Source organism: Bombus fervidus, chromosome 14 (assembly GCF_041682495.2).
Source record: "Bombus fervidus isolate BK054 chromosome 14, iyBomFerv1, whole genome shotgun sequence".
NCBI lineage: Eukaryota > Metazoa > Arthropoda > Insecta > Hymenoptera > Apidae > Bombus > Bombus fervidus.
The window spans coordinates 4553734-4571693 of NC_091530.1; the positions used below are offsets into that span (position 1 = coordinate 4553734).

General features: G+C 36.3%; 1 protein-coding gene across 3 annotated transcripts in view; it reads right to left on the reverse strand.

Annotated features, from left to right (window-relative positions):
* Positions 1-17960, reverse strand: part of LOC139994573 (tRNA dimethylallyltransferase) — a 117534-nt gene that overhangs the window by 83299 nt on the left and 16275 nt on the right. For 2 of the 3 annotated variants that reach the window (XR_011801673.1, XM_072017376.1), the window contains exon 2: positions 567-707. Coding sequence is in view for 2 of the 3 variants with exons in the window: in XM_072017376.1 (XP_071873477.1) it covers positions 567-707 (141 nt within the window). In the remaining variant the exon portion in view is untranslated. Of the gene's footprint in view, positions 1-566; positions 708-14093; positions 14280-17960 lie in introns of those variants that run through there. The other variant, XM_072017377.1, reaches the window with a different exon arrangement.

The following is a 17960-nucleotide window of genomic DNA, read 5'->3' on the forward strand; positions in this document are numbered from 1 at the left end:
GCGTTCTCGTTTTGAAAAAAAAAAAAAACGTGATGCTCGTTTCAACGTTGGATAAACTAGGCGTTGAAGGGGGTTGGAGACAAAAGGGGAGCGAGCCGATTTCGCGAAACTACCAAGAACTACCATGTCAAAATGCTGGCGCGAATATTAATCCCGCGGAAAATGTAAATGTAAATACAGAAACATAGTTCGAGAGATTTGCAACGCGGCGTCGACATTTTCACGCGCTGCTTATTAATTATTACGCACGATCGCCAGGCGACGATGGTATTCGAGCGATATCGCATTCCACAGACGGTTTTTTTCCTCCTTTCGTTTTTTCTTTTTATTCCTAGTTTCTGGTTTTTGAGGAACGACGCGTATTTCGAAAGTTGCTGAGCTGTCGCAGTTCGGCAGATCGTTTGTGTTTTAGCGAATTTTGGAAACGTTAAATTTCCGTGAAACGAGTTTTCCTGGATATGATATTTGATGCACGCTCTGACACTGCATGCAGTTTTGGGAAATTTTTAATAGGTATCGTGATCGATAGAGAAAGAACGAACGTGATGGAAAAGAGGAAAAATTACAATGGGTATAGCCATGTCCCTGAATTGTACCACCGTGTAATTATGTTTCAGGGGATCTAGAATATCCAGCATGTGATGCGGTGCCATTTTCTTTTCCTCTTCTGTTACTTTCGCGGTGATAATGTTGAGACCTCTGTATACCTGTAAATTAATACAGAGATCTCGTATCAGTAGAAACTTCATGGAAATAATAGAGATCCTATACTTTGGATATTTCTCTGAAAGAATTCATTTATATTTACAAATTATCTTTCTTGAATATTTAGTAATAACGAATTTAGTAATAATTCCCTCGAATTATAAGAAATACTATCAAAAACTAAATACCGATTTAAAAAGTAGACAGTTAAGAAAGCAACGTACATACGTAGTTTCTACAACTAAAGGACGAAACGATAGAATACAACCTATTATAGTATTATCTTCGTTGGACTTAATTTTGTTCAAAAATATTTAACTTGAACATGCCACAGTAAATTTCCTGTACAGAATCGAACCTATCTATTCACCAAATTCTCCCAAAATTATTCGCATAGATGATGGATAAAGATCTTTGAAATTCCTGGAACTCGTGGTTCGATTCTATTAAACGTGTCATGCGAATCGAACCTATCTATTCACCAAATTCTCCCAAAATTATTCGCATAGATGATGGATAAAGATCCTTGAAATTCCTGGAACTCGTGGTTCGATTGTATTAAACGTGTCATGCGAATCGAACCTATCTATTCACCAAATTCTCCCAAAATTGTTCGCATCGATAATGAATAAAGATCCTTGAAATTCCTGAAACTCGTGGTTCGATCGTATTGAACGTGTCACGCGAATCGAAACGTCGAAACCGTGGAGATTGTATCTCGACGCTCGGTTTCATCAGCCGTGGAACGAAGTTGAAGATAAGTGAAATGTAGAAAGCCGAATCAGGAAATGTCAAAGCCCGTGTCATGCTAGTTATCAACGTTACCAAACCTGGCCGCTGTCAGGTCGTTTCATTCTTTCTTACGATACGTAAGTGTCACTGTTGGACAAGGAAGTTAAAATAAAAAGGAAATTGTGAGAAACGGATAACGCGCGGATTATTTCTTATCTTTCAGCGACTACAGACTTCACGTTTTCGACAAAAAAAAAAAGAGAGAGAGAGAGAGAGAGAGAGAAAACGGTTCAACTTCACCGTGTAAGAAAAAGAAAATCGAAGCTGAAATAAGCACAGAATTTACAGCAATTAAAACATCTGTTTTCGTTTAAGCGTTTTAAGCGTTCGGATGAGGTAATGACGGCGTTGACATTTTATGCTGTATGGATTTACACGTTTTGGATGGCTGCATGTTTACGCAATTTATCTTGAATCGAAACAAAGTTTAAGAAAGCTAGAGGAAACAAAGATTAAGGAAGGAATTAAATTTGTAAGATTAGAAGACTGAAATACAAGGCTTTCGGTTTTTGATAGATAGGATAGAAATTTATGATTTCGATAAAATCCGTCAGAACCGATATTACCGATTTAAGAAAATTAATTTGTCTTTATTAACTTTCAATTTCATGATTATAAAAAATTCTGGTTAAGGAATGACCCGGTTAATCGGCTAAAATTCCAACATTTTTATAGTATTTCTCATTTATTTAAATCGCCGGAAAGCGAAATCGACTCCTTACAATGGCATTCGTTTGTCAACTGGAAGAACGATTATACGCGAGTTTCGCTTCGTTGTCCAACCAAAAAGCAATGAAGTATCAATTAAACGAAAAGCAACTAAAAACATAGACCTCGGCGAAATCTTTTTCCCCGTTAATTACGTCGAGCCTGCATCGGTGAACGCACAAAAAAAAAAATCTCACCGCTTTCATCGTACTCCATCGCGATTTTTTTTCGTACTGAAACAATCGTGCTGGTTCATTATCGATTTTTATCATACCGGACGTTTGTGATATTTTAATTCTGCGCGCGATCACGGCCATGTAAAATACGATACAATACTCGCGTTCTCTGCTCGTTTCGACGCGTTCGTTAATTAACGAAACTGCTGAAATAAATTCCATCCGCGCCATTAAAGCGCGCAACCTTTCGTGCCGCTAAAAACACCTCTGCCATACCTGAAATTGGAGAGAACTCGAAGCATTTTCGTCGCGTTTCGATGATGATTGACCAACTCATTCGGCACACGGAACGACTCGCCCTGTTCCTTCCTTTTTACCTTTCCCCACCACGAGGTACGCGAAAGCAATGAGAATGAAAAGCAGGTTCGTCGCTCGAAGGAAGCACATAAACGGTATTTGTAGCCTTGGCACTACTACGTACATAATTCTATTTCATTCAAAGTTAACTATTAAGAGCCAGCTCTAGCGCGTACAAAGTTCGCGGAGACTTGAGGCTACAATGATTACAGTGTAATAGAATAAACGGGCACAATAGCCAGATTATCTTCTTCTTTAATGGTTCCGAAATTTTCTTGCATTCCTCGACCACAACAGAACAGTCTGCTATTCAAATAAAAATTCTTTGAATTCTAGCGTGAATGAAGAAATTTTCTATAAATCATTTATATTGCGTTTAGTGATAAGAAGATTTACGATAAAGGTACATAACTTTGTAAAATGCTGCATGAAAGTTGATGGGAACATGAATAATTTAGCATTTAGAGAATTTGAAAGACATCTTGTATCCTACCTAGATAATATTTTAAAAGTGAAGTTAAAAGGCAAGCTATTTTAAGAAGAAGTGGAGATGACGAAACTGTAATAATTTTATTCCAAGTATTTTGGAATTCCGGAAGCGCTTCTTTTTAAAAGTCTCAATAAATATACAAAAAATATATAAAAACGTACATATAAATTTGTGTTTCGATAAAACATACGTGTGATTCAAGTTTTCTTGGAAAAAGTATATCGTGTGCACCATGACTTGATGGTAAAAAGACTTAAAGAAATTTTTCTACGCGATTTTACAAAGGATATCTTCGATACTGTTGGATGGTCTGAATATTTTTGCAACGCAAAAATTTTATACTTTATGTCCACGATGTTCCGTTAAGTTACGCTATCACTGACCGAACAAACAGGTTTTCGACGTTACGGTTTGTGCCTGGGTAACTTGAGTAACCATGTCTTCAACCTTCATTAACCTTTTTCATCAACGTCTTATTGGACCGAATCTTGCTGCAGAATTCTTCAAAGCAAGTAACGCAAACGGAAGTTCCATTTGAAGATCACGCCGCGTTGCCAAGAAGAAAAACGACAATTTCCGTAACTATATGCGACGACAACTACACGTATAAATCAAATTTATTGCAGGCGTAAACGCAAGTAACGATGACATGTAATCATTTCAAATATTTATCCAACATGTAAATGTCTTGGAGAGAGCTATTTTCCATCGTCATCGAGGATCAGCGATCGCGAGATAAGCATGTTGCTTGGATCATTACGAGTAATAAAACTTCTTGATTGAAGGAAAAAACGTATTTCGAGGGACAGGATAAGAATGAAAAATGAAGTTCGAGGAAACTGCTATTTTCTGAAAACGAAATATTATATTATTGTAAAAATTCCATACGGTTTCTCGAAATTTTATCAACGACAAGAAATTTTATAGCGAACGTGATAGGTACATTTTTTGATCGACGTTTCTTTGATTCTACAATTTTTAATACGCTTCTTTACATCAAATATTATAATTTTTCTATACTGATAGAAATAACAGAAAAAACAATTCTCTAGAGCGGTAAACTAGAAAATATTATGAAAGACGAAAGAAGCTTTGTCGAAGGCAAAGAAAAATGAAGCATACGGAACGAGATTCTTAGCGATAATAGGAACGGTTTGATATTCAAAAAAAGAACCGATTGATGCGTAGACAAGCAAATGTTCCTGTCGGAAGTTTGTTTATACTTATGTGCTGCTTCGTCGGAAGGCGTAATGATAAAACAAACGGAAAAAGAAAGTAGAGGATGCCGAGTAACACGTGGACGAGATACCGGCACGGTTCAAGGAGAGAAATCGAGCAACGACCGCTCCCTTTTATTAACGGAATTAGTATCTGTTCCATGCTAATCAATATTGTTGTATCTCGACGTTTTAAATGATTCTTTACTCTTTGTTTCTTCCAATCTTATTGGTTATTCAGCTATAGTTAATAAAATATATGACGTTGGTAATGGCAATGTGGTGTACTCGTCGATAATTCTCATTATTGTTTAATAAATTATTACAAATAATCGATAACTTTGGAATATAAAATAAAATATCTGTATTGATATTTAGAAAAATTTTATAAAAAATGATAATGAAATAAAAGATTTCTTTTGCACATAGAAATATATAATAACGTAATAAACGAATTTATGTCACGAATTACTCAACAACGTTCAATAATCCACGAACTCGTTATTGCCTTTTCATTTAGACCATCGACGTATAATGCTAGATTTGGACAAACGGCAACATCGGTAACAGTATTTCTAAATTAGCAATTCACTTCTTAACGAGAAAGAATATTTCTTCAAAGAAATTATCCACAGTATACTAATATAAACGCAAACACGAATAAAAATCCTGCAAAGTAGTTGCATTGCAAGATTAATAAATATAAATATTTAACGTACACGAAAGAACATTGGCCTCTTACGTAATCCTCGTCTCCTCGAACAAACTAAATTAATAATCTTCAATATATAACCACCTCGTTTAATTCTCATTACCTTAAAACCAAATTATTCGCTCCTCAGTTTCGACGGGAAATCAATCAGGAAACAATCACTAGCAGTTAACAACAACATATACATATACGTAAATATATATTAATAAATATATTAATACATATTACATATACATGTCAATTTATCTTACCCCTAACCAGAATACCAACCATGTTAACGGTATTTACTAAAATCAAACACTTTCCCAGCTAATAAATAAGCAATGCAAATAACGAGGAACTTCAAGCGGCTGCTTAACTGGTCTTCGTCGACGAGGAGGTTACCGGCAACCTAATTCCAGCCAGTCAAACCGATCTTCGTACGTATTTGCTAGACTCGCGTGTCTTACCGGTCTGGTCGTGTTACATAACGCGAAAAACCATCGAAGCTGCATGATTAATTAACCGTACGCCCAGTGTCGAAATCCGTCTCGACTGGAAACGTCATTCAGCCCTCGGTCATTCATCATTCCCAATCGGTCCCACCGAGGAATCTTAGAAGGTGAAGCGGAAATTCCCTTCTCGGGAAGAGTTCGCGGCGCATCCAGACGGTCGGCTGCAGACGAGCTCGACTCGAGCCACCGCAAATAGACATTGGCCGGGAACGCTTTGATTGTTTCCCAGACTCAAGGTCGTGAGTCTAACGCCGGAAAGAGACAGCTTCGGACATAGACGTGGAGGAAAGAAGTGGAAGAGATGCAGAAGGAGAGAAAAGAAGCGGAGGAAAGAAGCAGGAGGAATACAGAAGCGGGGAAAAGGAACGATAGAAACGCAAAAACAGAGGAAAGAAAACGAACGCAGGAGCGAAGGAAACGATCGACAAATTAGGAGCGAAGCACTGAAATCCAACGTGACGATCTAACTCGGCGCTTGATGGAGGAAATTTGCGCGTTGCGTGATTTACCGGTATCGCTATGCAGACCTCCGAGAGTTACCGAGGCTGCAATTATCCGAGTAGCCAGCGAATCGCGGGTCAATTACACCCGATGCGTAATCGATCGGAATCCTATCGCACGCGTGCGAATAGATCGAGGTGCCTTCAAGTATCGTCTGGTAATGGCGATCGTAATTCAGCTAGGCTCTCGACTCTTTGAGTGAAATTAGAATGAAATACGAGTGGATCCGAGAGTGAGATGCTTTAGAGTCTGTCTAGCGATTTGATCATAAAGCTTGGTCGATTAACGATAGAACACGAGGAACTTCGTTTTAAGTACAGACTAGTTAGCTTAATTCTTTACTTGAACATTTATAAAAAAAAAATGTTCAGAATATATTCTTTTTCGATATTTCAAAGACACGTAAAGTGTTTCGAAAGTATGTTTCTGTAAGCGGGTGTTAATATTTTCATCGATCACGGGCCGAATAAATTACGAAAGAAAGCTCGGTGAACGCAAATTTCGCTTTCACTCATGGGACCGCGAATGAGGTAATCGCAGACTGGTGCTACACCCTTTTCTGCTTTGGCATTTTGGAATGAATTATATCTGACAGCGAACACTTTGATTTTTATTGGATCCGATTTTCGTAAGAAAAATATTATCTCCTCTTAAGGTAAGTTATATTCGGAGAAAGGGATCAATATCTCGTGTATAGTAAAAATAACTACGGCTTCGATATCTTTTCCTTGTACTCTGTACTCGATTTCGACTATCCTTTTTTACGTCATAAAGTTCCTTATTACCATTTACTTTTACATTTGCATTTATCACTTTATGCATTTATTGAAGATTCTAAAATATAGTTTTTAGTCTGTTAATTAAAATATACAAAAATAATTTGTGTCGATATCTCCAAATTTATAGTAGAGAAAAATGAAACTGACAGAAATGAGAAAAATCTTTTGTACAAAAAAGAGAAACAAGTATTTAATAAAATATCGAAGAATTTAAAGAAATATTTCGACGAGTTGGCGATAAAAAATTTCCATACGTCGAAGCTAAAAATGCAAGATGCGATTTAAAATTCGATAGAAGTTTTCTATTCGCGATTAAAAGTAATCGCGAGCCTTCACGACATCAAACGAAGATTAACGATAAAATAGATCTAATCTCTGACTCTTAAGTTTCATTTAACCGTGCCTTTAATTAATTTTAATTGGCCCACTTAATGACCAAATGGAAGATAGATTTATAAACCATGGACGAGAATATCATATACGCAAGTGTTACATTTCGTTGATGAAACGAATCGAAATACACGGTTCTGGAAGTTTGTAATACAGGGTAGATTATTATTCATGAGTACTACATCCGGATCGTGCACATTGTATTCACTAATTTGCATTATCTCTCGAAGACACTCGTGTCAATAGAAGCTCTTAATGTAAATCGTCGATTCGAAGGGAAAAACTCGTTTGCTTAAAATTTCAATACCTCGCAATATAAATAGCGACCTCGTTTTAATAGCACTTTCAGCTTACAAGTAGAACCTCTCAAAAGTTTCCCCCCTTATGGAAATTAAATAAAGAAGGGTTTTTAATAATACTCGAATAAACGAGAATTTATGAGAAATTAATGAATATATTTTTCAAAAATTCTTACGTTCATTGAATCTGCCTTGGATATTCTGCGATATCGCAAAGTAAATTATTATATCCTTGTACCAAGGTCTATAATTTTAATTTCATTTCATTGGAAATATTTTAATGGAATTTACGCATACTCCGGCTTCTATCAACATTAAACTTCGCGAGTTGCAGATTTTGAATTCCAAACTTTCCAAATGCACAGATTTCAAATTTTTTAATTTTTTAATCTTCGAATCTTTTTAATTTCAATTTCAAATTAAAAGCTCCAAATTTGAAATCGCAAATTCTCAGTTTCAAATTCCAACCTTCAAATATTTTATATCTTCATTAACATCGAAATTGACGAGCAATTAGAGCCTTTTGCGACCTGTTCAAACCCTTTCGAGCATTCGATGCTCGAGTATATAATCATTGGCGAAATATGCATAAAACAAAGCAAGTTGCCGGTGTGGATCGTTGTGAAAGAGGCGGGGAATCCTTTATAAAGGTGGCGTGCCACTTGCCAAAGTTCGATCGTGAAGGGTCAATAAATCAGCAAAGGAAAGGGTCCACGTAGAATACTTAATCAGTAGAAAACGCAGGCCGCATAGCGGCACGTCGATTGACTTCAATTGCGGCGACGTTAGAATTATTTAGGCGTACTCAGAGAGTCGGTGGAATACGCTTGATCATGTGGATCACGAAATATTCAGGACATCCGAAAGGATGTGCCTCGTAGAGTAAAAGGATGTTGCGATATAATTCGCAACTTCCTAGAATGACTAGGTCAATCGCCATACCGTTAACATATACCCCTTTGGAAATTTTAATATTCATCCAACACAACTAGTCTGACTTCAAAGACGCCGTACCGATCGGTTAGATACTATTTCTAGGCACCAACGAATTCTGAAAGTTCGTTTCCAATTGGATGGAACTTTTACAAGACCCTCTTTGTCTCTTGCCTCTAACGGATTCCCTTATTTAGCAACTCGATCCTGTTTCTATCGGAAGCGAACGGTCAAGTTTTACCCAATTTTGTCTCTTACCGTAGATACATTTTCTTTTCTTCTTTTCTCATTAATTTAATTTAATTCGACAAGACGTTATTTTCAGAAGCCCAATTGTTAAAAATACGTTGGTACGTTATAATTTTATTTTGTTCAATAATCGATTTCTACTTCACCCAATTTCTAAAATACATTTCGAACGATTGTACGGTGTCATAAATGTGATAATAGATAGTCTGAAATATGTTCTACATTTCTTTAAAGGCTATAATCGTAAACAGATTGGGTTTGAACGTGAATGATACGTAGTTCGCCTGTGTGAAAAGATATTGTTTACAAAAAATTAATATTTCCATGAACGAATACGAGTAATAATTTCACCAAGATAAATAGATGTTTTACGCGTATCTCTCACGATATAACGAGGGTACGAAACATTTATTTCGCATGAAACCGAGGGTAAACGTTGCCAGCGTGCACACAGAGACTTTTAAGCGACGTTCATAGCGATCAAACAAGCAGAGTGCACTCGAGTATTCGTCCAGGTCCTTTCGAAATGCCGTAAAAACTTTCGAAGATGCGGTATCTCTTTGTCGGCTTACATTTTTTTCTCTGTATTTAAAACGTTTCACCTGCCAACGAACTGATCTCGACAACGAGTCATTCTCCTGTTAGAAAGGGGCGAATAACGACAATACTGAATCACAAAAGTGAATGTACCAGCGTTTATCTTTGCGAGTTAAGCTACCACACACGCGGCTACGTATCAGCGGAATAATTGACAATAAATTTCAAGAAATATCTGTTACGAGGGCGCGCCACTATAGAGGCACGTTCTAAGATAGTTGCATTTAACGCGATACTCTTTCCAGGGAGCGCAAAAATATTTAAATTATGGCCTATGTTCGTTACTTAACCCAATATGTACGCGTATACTACCGGCCAAAGCATTAGGACACCTACTCGTTATATTTATTGGAAAATTCTAAAAACTTTTACTTCATTTAGCGTTTTACATTATAAGACACGCATAATAGTTGCAAAAGGATTTGTACACCATTGTATTTATTATAGCACTTACATACTGATTAATTGACTCCAAGTATGTATTAGGTTGTTCGAAAAGTTTCTTTCGTTTTATGAGGAAATAATAGACGCACAACGTTTTTTGTTTTATATTATTTTGTCGAATTACGTACGATCCATTTTGTTCTGTTGAGATAAACACCGCGACATTTCACAGACTTGGATTCACGTTTGTACGAAGGTGCACCGTTGTAAAAAACACGTTTGCGAAAAAAAGATACTTTTCGGACAACCTAATATGTTAAACTTCGTATCAGTTAGTACTACGATCATGCGACTAAAAGAAAGTTCGGTAAGTATTATGTAAACGAAATAGAAGCTGATAAATAGGGCTTTGTTAAAAACTAAATATTTCTGTAGCCACTGTATGATGCGAGCGAAGTAACAGGCAAAACTTTCAATTTTTCGAGAAAAGACTTGTGAAGTTGTAAATTACGTAAAGTTTAACTGCAGTTAAATTCCGCTACGAATTTTTCGAATAGACTTGATATTATATCATGGTCAGTTATAACCAATTATATAATCAATAATACATATTATAATCAATATTCCCTTCGATCGTTCCTACATATGTTACAAATTAACCACGATAAGGAATTTTATTTTTGAAACAAAGAGTATTCGAAGCAACGAGACTTTAACGAAGCTAAAAATTCATCGAAGCACCTCTATCTCGCGAAAAAGAACGCGGCAGATTAATCTGCGGCTACGGTATGACAACGAAGAACAAGTCCGATCTTGTAGGAAGCAGATTCAAACCCTTGAAGTATTCCGCCAGGGTCGTATAGCTTTAGGGTACCTGCACGAAAACTGGTCCAGGGAAGAGGAATGGCGCATACAAACGATCTCGTCTCCGCTCTATCCTCGAGGCGGTCCGTACAATCGGCTGGCCTTCTCTCTTGTTCCATCCTGGCCCCGACCATTATCCTACCTCTTCCTTTCGCCAATCACCTGTCTCCCTTTGCCTGGCCCGAACGAAATCGTACGGCCACATATCGGGCATTAGAGTTTCTCACGTCATCCTCTTATCAAGTTTGAAAAAACCGGTCCTCCCTGAATCCATGTACAGCTCGCTGATCATCCGTGAATACATATCCCGTGCGGAGAGAAATGCGCATCAGGGTCAAAGAAATCGCTAAATTTCACTACGGCAATGAAATAAATTTCATAAAACGCTTTATATTACCTATTACACATTATTTTAGAAAACTGTAGAATGACGATCTTATAGACAGACGCCAATTTGTTAATTAATGACGCTAATATGTTAATTCGAGACAGAAAGAGGTCGATCGTACATTAGTTGGAGAAAGTAACGATAAATCTTGGCGAAATAAACGGAATTTTGAGGATAACGTGAAAACCATTATATTCACGCAGCTGGCTAGGGAACGAATGATTGTAACATGTAACACGACATGAAACTGCGGTCTGATCCGAGGTTTGCTTCTCGAGTTGCTCTGCGAGTTCAAGGTGGTTTTACGCTGTTTGATAATTTATGAAACGTTTCTTTGAAAGTTTTCTAATGGAGAAGAAATAATCTCTTCGAATAGTAATTCTTCGAAGATATATACCTCATCTAAGACTATTTATTGGAAAAATTCATCGTATATCCTTCAGATTCTTTTTAATTATGTACGTAACGTATGTTGCTTTATAAAATATGTTAGCGACAAACAAATATATTTTGAAGGTTCTATGACTTTGATATTTGTGAATGATATTAAAAGATGTTTAATTAAATCCCGAAGGAATCATTAATATTCCGTAACGTCGATCTTTCCAGAGATACATCTATATTGATTTCCACTAACTCCGTTTATGACAAGAGGAATTAAGCGATACTCGTTTAATACGGGGCCGAAGTAAATATAATTCTTTCGGCGTTTGACATTTACTCTAACGAAGAAACCTGTTCCTAATTATAGAGACAGTAAATAAAATTTTGTGAAAAATATTATACTATCGAAGGAAAGTTTTGTCCATCAAATTCAATAACATATAATCTTGCCAATTTTCAACTACTAACGTACTACGCAATTCCTTAATATACATCCCACCATTTCTAAATTAGACTATCACTGGAAAACGAGATGCAAAGTAAATATTCCTTAAAAACAAACTTCCGGTCATCTTCTCTTCTCTCTGGTAATATGTAATTCCATTTAAGATGTATTAAATACCTAAACCAGCTGGATACCACATCGGTAACCAGCAACGCTGATTGTAGACAAAATTGAACATCCTTCAAGCCCATTCGAGAGCAATTCCAAGTAAGAACCTCTTCCATCATAGCCAAAACCGGTCTAGACCGATGCAAGCGTATCTAACAACGAACGTTAACGAATACTAATCACTTCCTGCAAGTGCGCAAGAAAGACTTAACGCAACAGATGCGTCGGCTCTGACGCCAATTCAAATTTCCAGAAACGATCTGCATCTTCAAAACCGATTTAAAGTTGACTAAGAACTTATCCGAAATTTATCTAAAAGGCGCGTACAGCTTCATAATTCTACTTAAACGATAAGAAACGTAGAAAACTTCGAATATTTTGATATATCTTGTAAACTAAAAACAACGTTAAATGGGACATTTTCATTGAGAAAAGCAGTTCGATCAGGAACGGATCGCAAAGATAAGGAAGATCACGCACCACTCTTAATATCCGCTGAATAATCGGGCAACAAGAGAGCAGGCAGCTTCTATGCTTGATTTTGTGCACTGTACAACGAGTCACGTAGTAGTATGTACACGCCGACCGATCATTAGGCAACGCGAATTCCTACTAATCATCGTTGAACGTTCAGTGGATTCTAGACGTTGCCAGACAAACTGTCAGATCGTTCCACGAGCTTCAATAGGAAAACGCGTGTTTCTTTCTTCGTTTCGATGAGTAAATTCTGGATATAATAAAACGTCATGGTTGTAAAGACGAATGTTCGCTCGGTATCGCCGAGTCAAAGTCGTAAATATTTGGGAACATCATGTCGGTGCTAATAGTTTTCGATGTCGGTGACACAGAAGCATCTACATAAAGAAATGAATACTGTCACAAAGCGATAATGTTGTTCGTGTATTTTCCTGGACGAGCATCGTTAGATTTTGATGTACAATTCATTACCACAACTCTTCGATACGTATAATAGGTTACTAAAATGATATACTTGAGAATTTACTTTATACTTGATTTAATATACTTGATGTAATATTTGAGAATTTATAAGTTGCTTGTTGTAGTTTGGAGGATTTTCTTAGCGAAACAATTTTTATGATTCTAGAAATTATAAATTAATATTTTGGTGTAAAATGAATGAATTACGGTACAGATTTCTGTTTCTCCTACTTCATTGATTGTATTGTACATTTATACGAAGGCTTCTGATAATTTGTAACCGATAATTATGGTATGATTAAATTTCTAAGTTGAAATATTCCTACTTTGCATCAATTATAAACGTACATTCCATTACAATTATTTATTTATTCAATTGCATGAACGAACAAAGAATTAAATATCAGCGATATATTTACGTTCACATCTTCGTGAATTTAATACATTTTAACGCAAAACGTAACTCTCACGAGAATCTCCTCTTAACAAAAATTCAGTTTGCATAGAAATAATTCAAGTATAAAGAGTAGTAATTAATGCAGTTGTACGTAAATTACTGTAAAATAAAAAAATTGAAATACAGCGTAATATCGAAAGAATGGAAGCGCCCGTTAAAGGAAAAAGAAGAGAACGTTTTATAAACTGTAAAGCTGGCAGAATGTTAATAAGAAGGGTAGGCTGGCGAGTGGTTCGAAGTTTCGAAGCGTCAAAGGCCGGAGATTCTGAGACAGCCAAGTTTAAAGGCCTTAAATTATTGGAACCTCGAAGTGTCAAAACTTCGGGACTTGCTAATTTCGTGCCTCCTAAACCTTGTATCTTACGATGCTCCTTTATACGAAGCCAGCCAACAACTTCTCCCGTTGCCGGAATCCCATACTTTCCGAAAGATAAGAAATTCGAATACGGAGAAAAGCCGCGACACGAATTTCGTTCCACGAAAATGACAGCGAAGATGAAAATCAAATATTACGGAACTATCGAAGAATTTTTATCTAGCAAGGCATCTAAGTCATAAATAATTAATTGTTTATGCAACGAATCTACGTTGAATTGAGATTTTAATACACGTATTACCTCTTGTTTGAAGAATAATAATAAAAGCAACGAAATAAATAAATTTACCTTGAAAGATCGTCGCGAAGCAATTTGAAATCCATTCTCACGTACACTGAAATTTACTTTTACTCAATGTGGGCAAACATTACGACACTGGCATAACGAAAGCCGAAAGATCACACGATACATGTGCATACGTGAAAAAAAAAAAAGAAAAAAAAAAGAAGAAAATAACGCGATTAATGGTACTAAGTGATTCGCTGTCAAGAGCCGACTAACCAAAGAGCATACAATTTGCAAAGGTTAAAGGTATCTGCGCAAGAATTCACAGGGGTAGGGGACGTTTCAATGAAATCCTGATAACAACAAGCCGAAAGCCACGTACTGTTGGTGTTTCTGTTTTTTCTAAACGTTGTTTATCTAACTGTAACGTTCGACTACGCGACAGGATGACGTTTCAAATTTTTGTTGCTTTGTCTCTTACTACGAACAAGTACGCAGATGTTGCGTAGAGGAGATATTTTTCAATGAACTTGCTTTTCAGTGGAGTTTTAGTTTTTGCGAATTTTCGGTAGTTTTTATGATTAAGTTCATATCGTTGATGGATTTTCTAGTAGTTATTTTGCAAACAGAATATGTTTGTTACAGATTAACCCTTTAACAATTAATAGAAAATAATTTTCTCAAAGGCTAAAAAAAAAAGTTAAATTTAAAAAGGTTTGATAGAATTAAACAAATTTTGAATGAACGTAAGATTTCTATACTTGTAACTTTCACTTGAACGCTTCGATCTGTCTTTCATTCAAACATTACGAATATTTATTTCTTAATGTTTATCGAAATATCTCCCTGATAACTGAAAAGTGCCAAACACGCGATTACTTTCAATTTGTATTAAACTGGAATGAATTTTTTAACATTTCGTACAATCATTTGCATAATGAGGTAACTCTATCCCGTGTTATTGAATACTCTTGAATATTTCTTCGCATTCCTGGAAAGGTAAATGCATATATACATTACCAGGTCCATTCAATGTCTTGTAAAGTGCTTTAACTGAGAGACTCAATGATTATATCTTGCAATTATCGGCTAGAATAGTAGGTAATTTGTATGAAAAAGAACTGTACATCGTAATGTAACGACAATAATCCGAAATAATAAGGTAAATGGCTCGTTAGCACATCATTCAATTCTTTACAAACGATATGGTATTATGAATCAAAATGTGTGTCTATCTTAACAAATAAACTTGATTTTCTTTCCTTATACTACATTACATCCCCCGTCAAAAATCTTTTATAAAAATACTTTATCGACATTATTTGTAATTGCAATAAATACAGACACTCTGTAGAGAAAGGTTATTTTCATGAAAATCAAATGTCAGGAAATTTTCCTGCAAAATTACCGCGTCTTGTACCGAAAACATATTCTGATAAACAAATATATTATTAAACGATATTATAAGAAGCACATAGAACCAAAGGAATGCAAGTGACATTTGTAAAATTTTGAATCAACAACAGAAATGGTTAATTTAATCGTTGAATGTCATATTGTAAATAATTCAAGCAATCCAACGTTGCATAAAAATACCGTTTAAAGGCTAAAAAAGTTGACTGCCAAGTTCTTGCTACAGTCAAGCATTGAGCATATAACTTAATTTTCGCAGACTCTACCTTTCGGAATTGTTTTAACAATTTTTGAATTTCAAGATCAATTTCCTCGATATCAGAAAAATGTCACAGCATCCCTTTGGTTCCAGGTGTCTCATATATCATTTACTTAAATAAAAATAATTCTTAAAATAAACGTACAAAGACTCTCCCATATGTGGCCGTAAATCCAACCACAACCACAAACAAAAAAGCTGCAGGAATCAGAATCGTAGCTCTCCTTTTCATTCAAGCGATCAACGAGACCAATCCCTCGAAGCCCTCGTTCCTCTACATCCGACAACCTTCGGAGATAGGATCGAACAGGGTGTCCGAAAGAAAGTCAATTAATAATCTCATTCAGAGGTAACGCGGAGGAGGAAGCTAAAGGAAGATGAAGCAAAATAACACGAGGGTGAAAGAGGGACAAACCGATGCGACCGGCGAAAAACGAAACCCTTGCATACCACGCCAGCTCACGGAAGATTAAGATAATTCCTGGCGAACGATGGCACGCTGGACGAGTAACACCAAGTTGTTTCCAAGCAGCCAGTGTGAACCGAACGTAAAACGAAAGAGATATAAAGTGAACTTGTCCAGTTCCCCCTTACGTTAGCCGTTCTACCAACACGCGTACACACACACGTAGACCATCTTACGAGACGATCTTACGAGAACGACCGGCCATTAGCATCGTGGAATCCTACTAATTATCGTAAATGTTAAGTGGATCTTAGGCGTTCGTTCGGTACGGCCGAACGTGGACCGCGCGGAAATCTACGATACACATTCGGAACTCTAATGGGACCAGTTTCGCGATTTCTTTCGCGATACGTCTATTCCGCGACGAGATACGCTCTCGTCTCGTAACTCTGTCCACGATTAACACTATGCCCGCGAAATTTTGCGTTCGCTAGCCAGCGCGTGCTCTTCTCGACCGCTTATTAGCGTCTCCGCGCCTTCCAACTAGCGATGGGATCAAATTCAACGCGTGATAAATCCGAATCAAATCCGATACCCAAGGTTCACTTCATGGGGTTTGTATACTTACTCATGACATATAATAGTTCGTTCGTTGTACTTGAATGTTTCGAAAATCTATCTACGTCTGTCTATTTATTTCGATGTTAGAACGAATCGATACTCTTACAAGCCCTAGTCGAGTCACGAGAGTCAAAAAGGTAATACATATTCTACGTATGTCTCTGCAAGAGGAATATGATCAATTATTAACCAAGTATAGTGTAGCTAGATTATACAGGAAATTACCGTAGCGGAATAGAGAATTTCTGTCGAGATGCTCGTAAAGTTTCGAATCTATTCGATCAATCGTTGAATATATTTAAGAGTACCAGAGTACCTTCCTTCTTTTTCTCGAAATATTCGTATCTAGTTGGCCAATATGCTTGCGACATACTTAAATCCATCGCTACTTCCAATACTAACGAGATTACACGTTCAACGATTTTGCTTTTGCACAACTGGAGTTGGGTTCTTGCCCGATGGTTTTATTTGTATTTTACGTTTTATGCTCGACTGTTGTAATACGTTTGGGTAATTCAATTGTACAAGAATGGATTTATTATTTTTAGCGTTATATGTAACAAATATTTGAGATAACTAAAATTCGTAAATAATGTATCGCGAAAGAAATCGCAGCTTCTATAATAGCGGAAACTGCGAAGTGTAATTAAGTTCTCGTTTAATTAAACAAGTCGTTGCGTATCACATTGGAACAGCGAGAAAAAGATCGATCATTAGCAACTTTTTTAGTTTAATATCCATGCGACATGACGCATATAATCAATTTTCTGCCTTATGGCCTATTAAGAAACCACGCATAATTTAAAAATGCCCGTGTGCCAAGTATCATCGCAGCAAAGAAACCTTAAATGCGATCTAATCATGAAAATAGGAGATTATCTTTTGAAACACAATACTGTGAAAAGGTCTTAGACGATCTACCAAACGGAAATGTTTTGTTCTTATGAATGAATCTTAGGATACATTGTATTATTCTCATTACCGTTATATCTTACCAATTAATTTAGAACCCTAACATAATTAACATTCGGTGACCCTCTTTTGATTACTCAACAGCTACATTTCTTTTCGAATAATCTCTTATCTTATTTATTTGTCGAATAATTTTTTTTTAAATTCATATATCCAAATAATTTTTCTTACTTTTTATCATCCTTTTCTCGACGCTTTAAAGAACTAGGTTCCTTTGTTTTTTTTTTTATATTTAAACTCTTAAAACAGCGTTAACAAT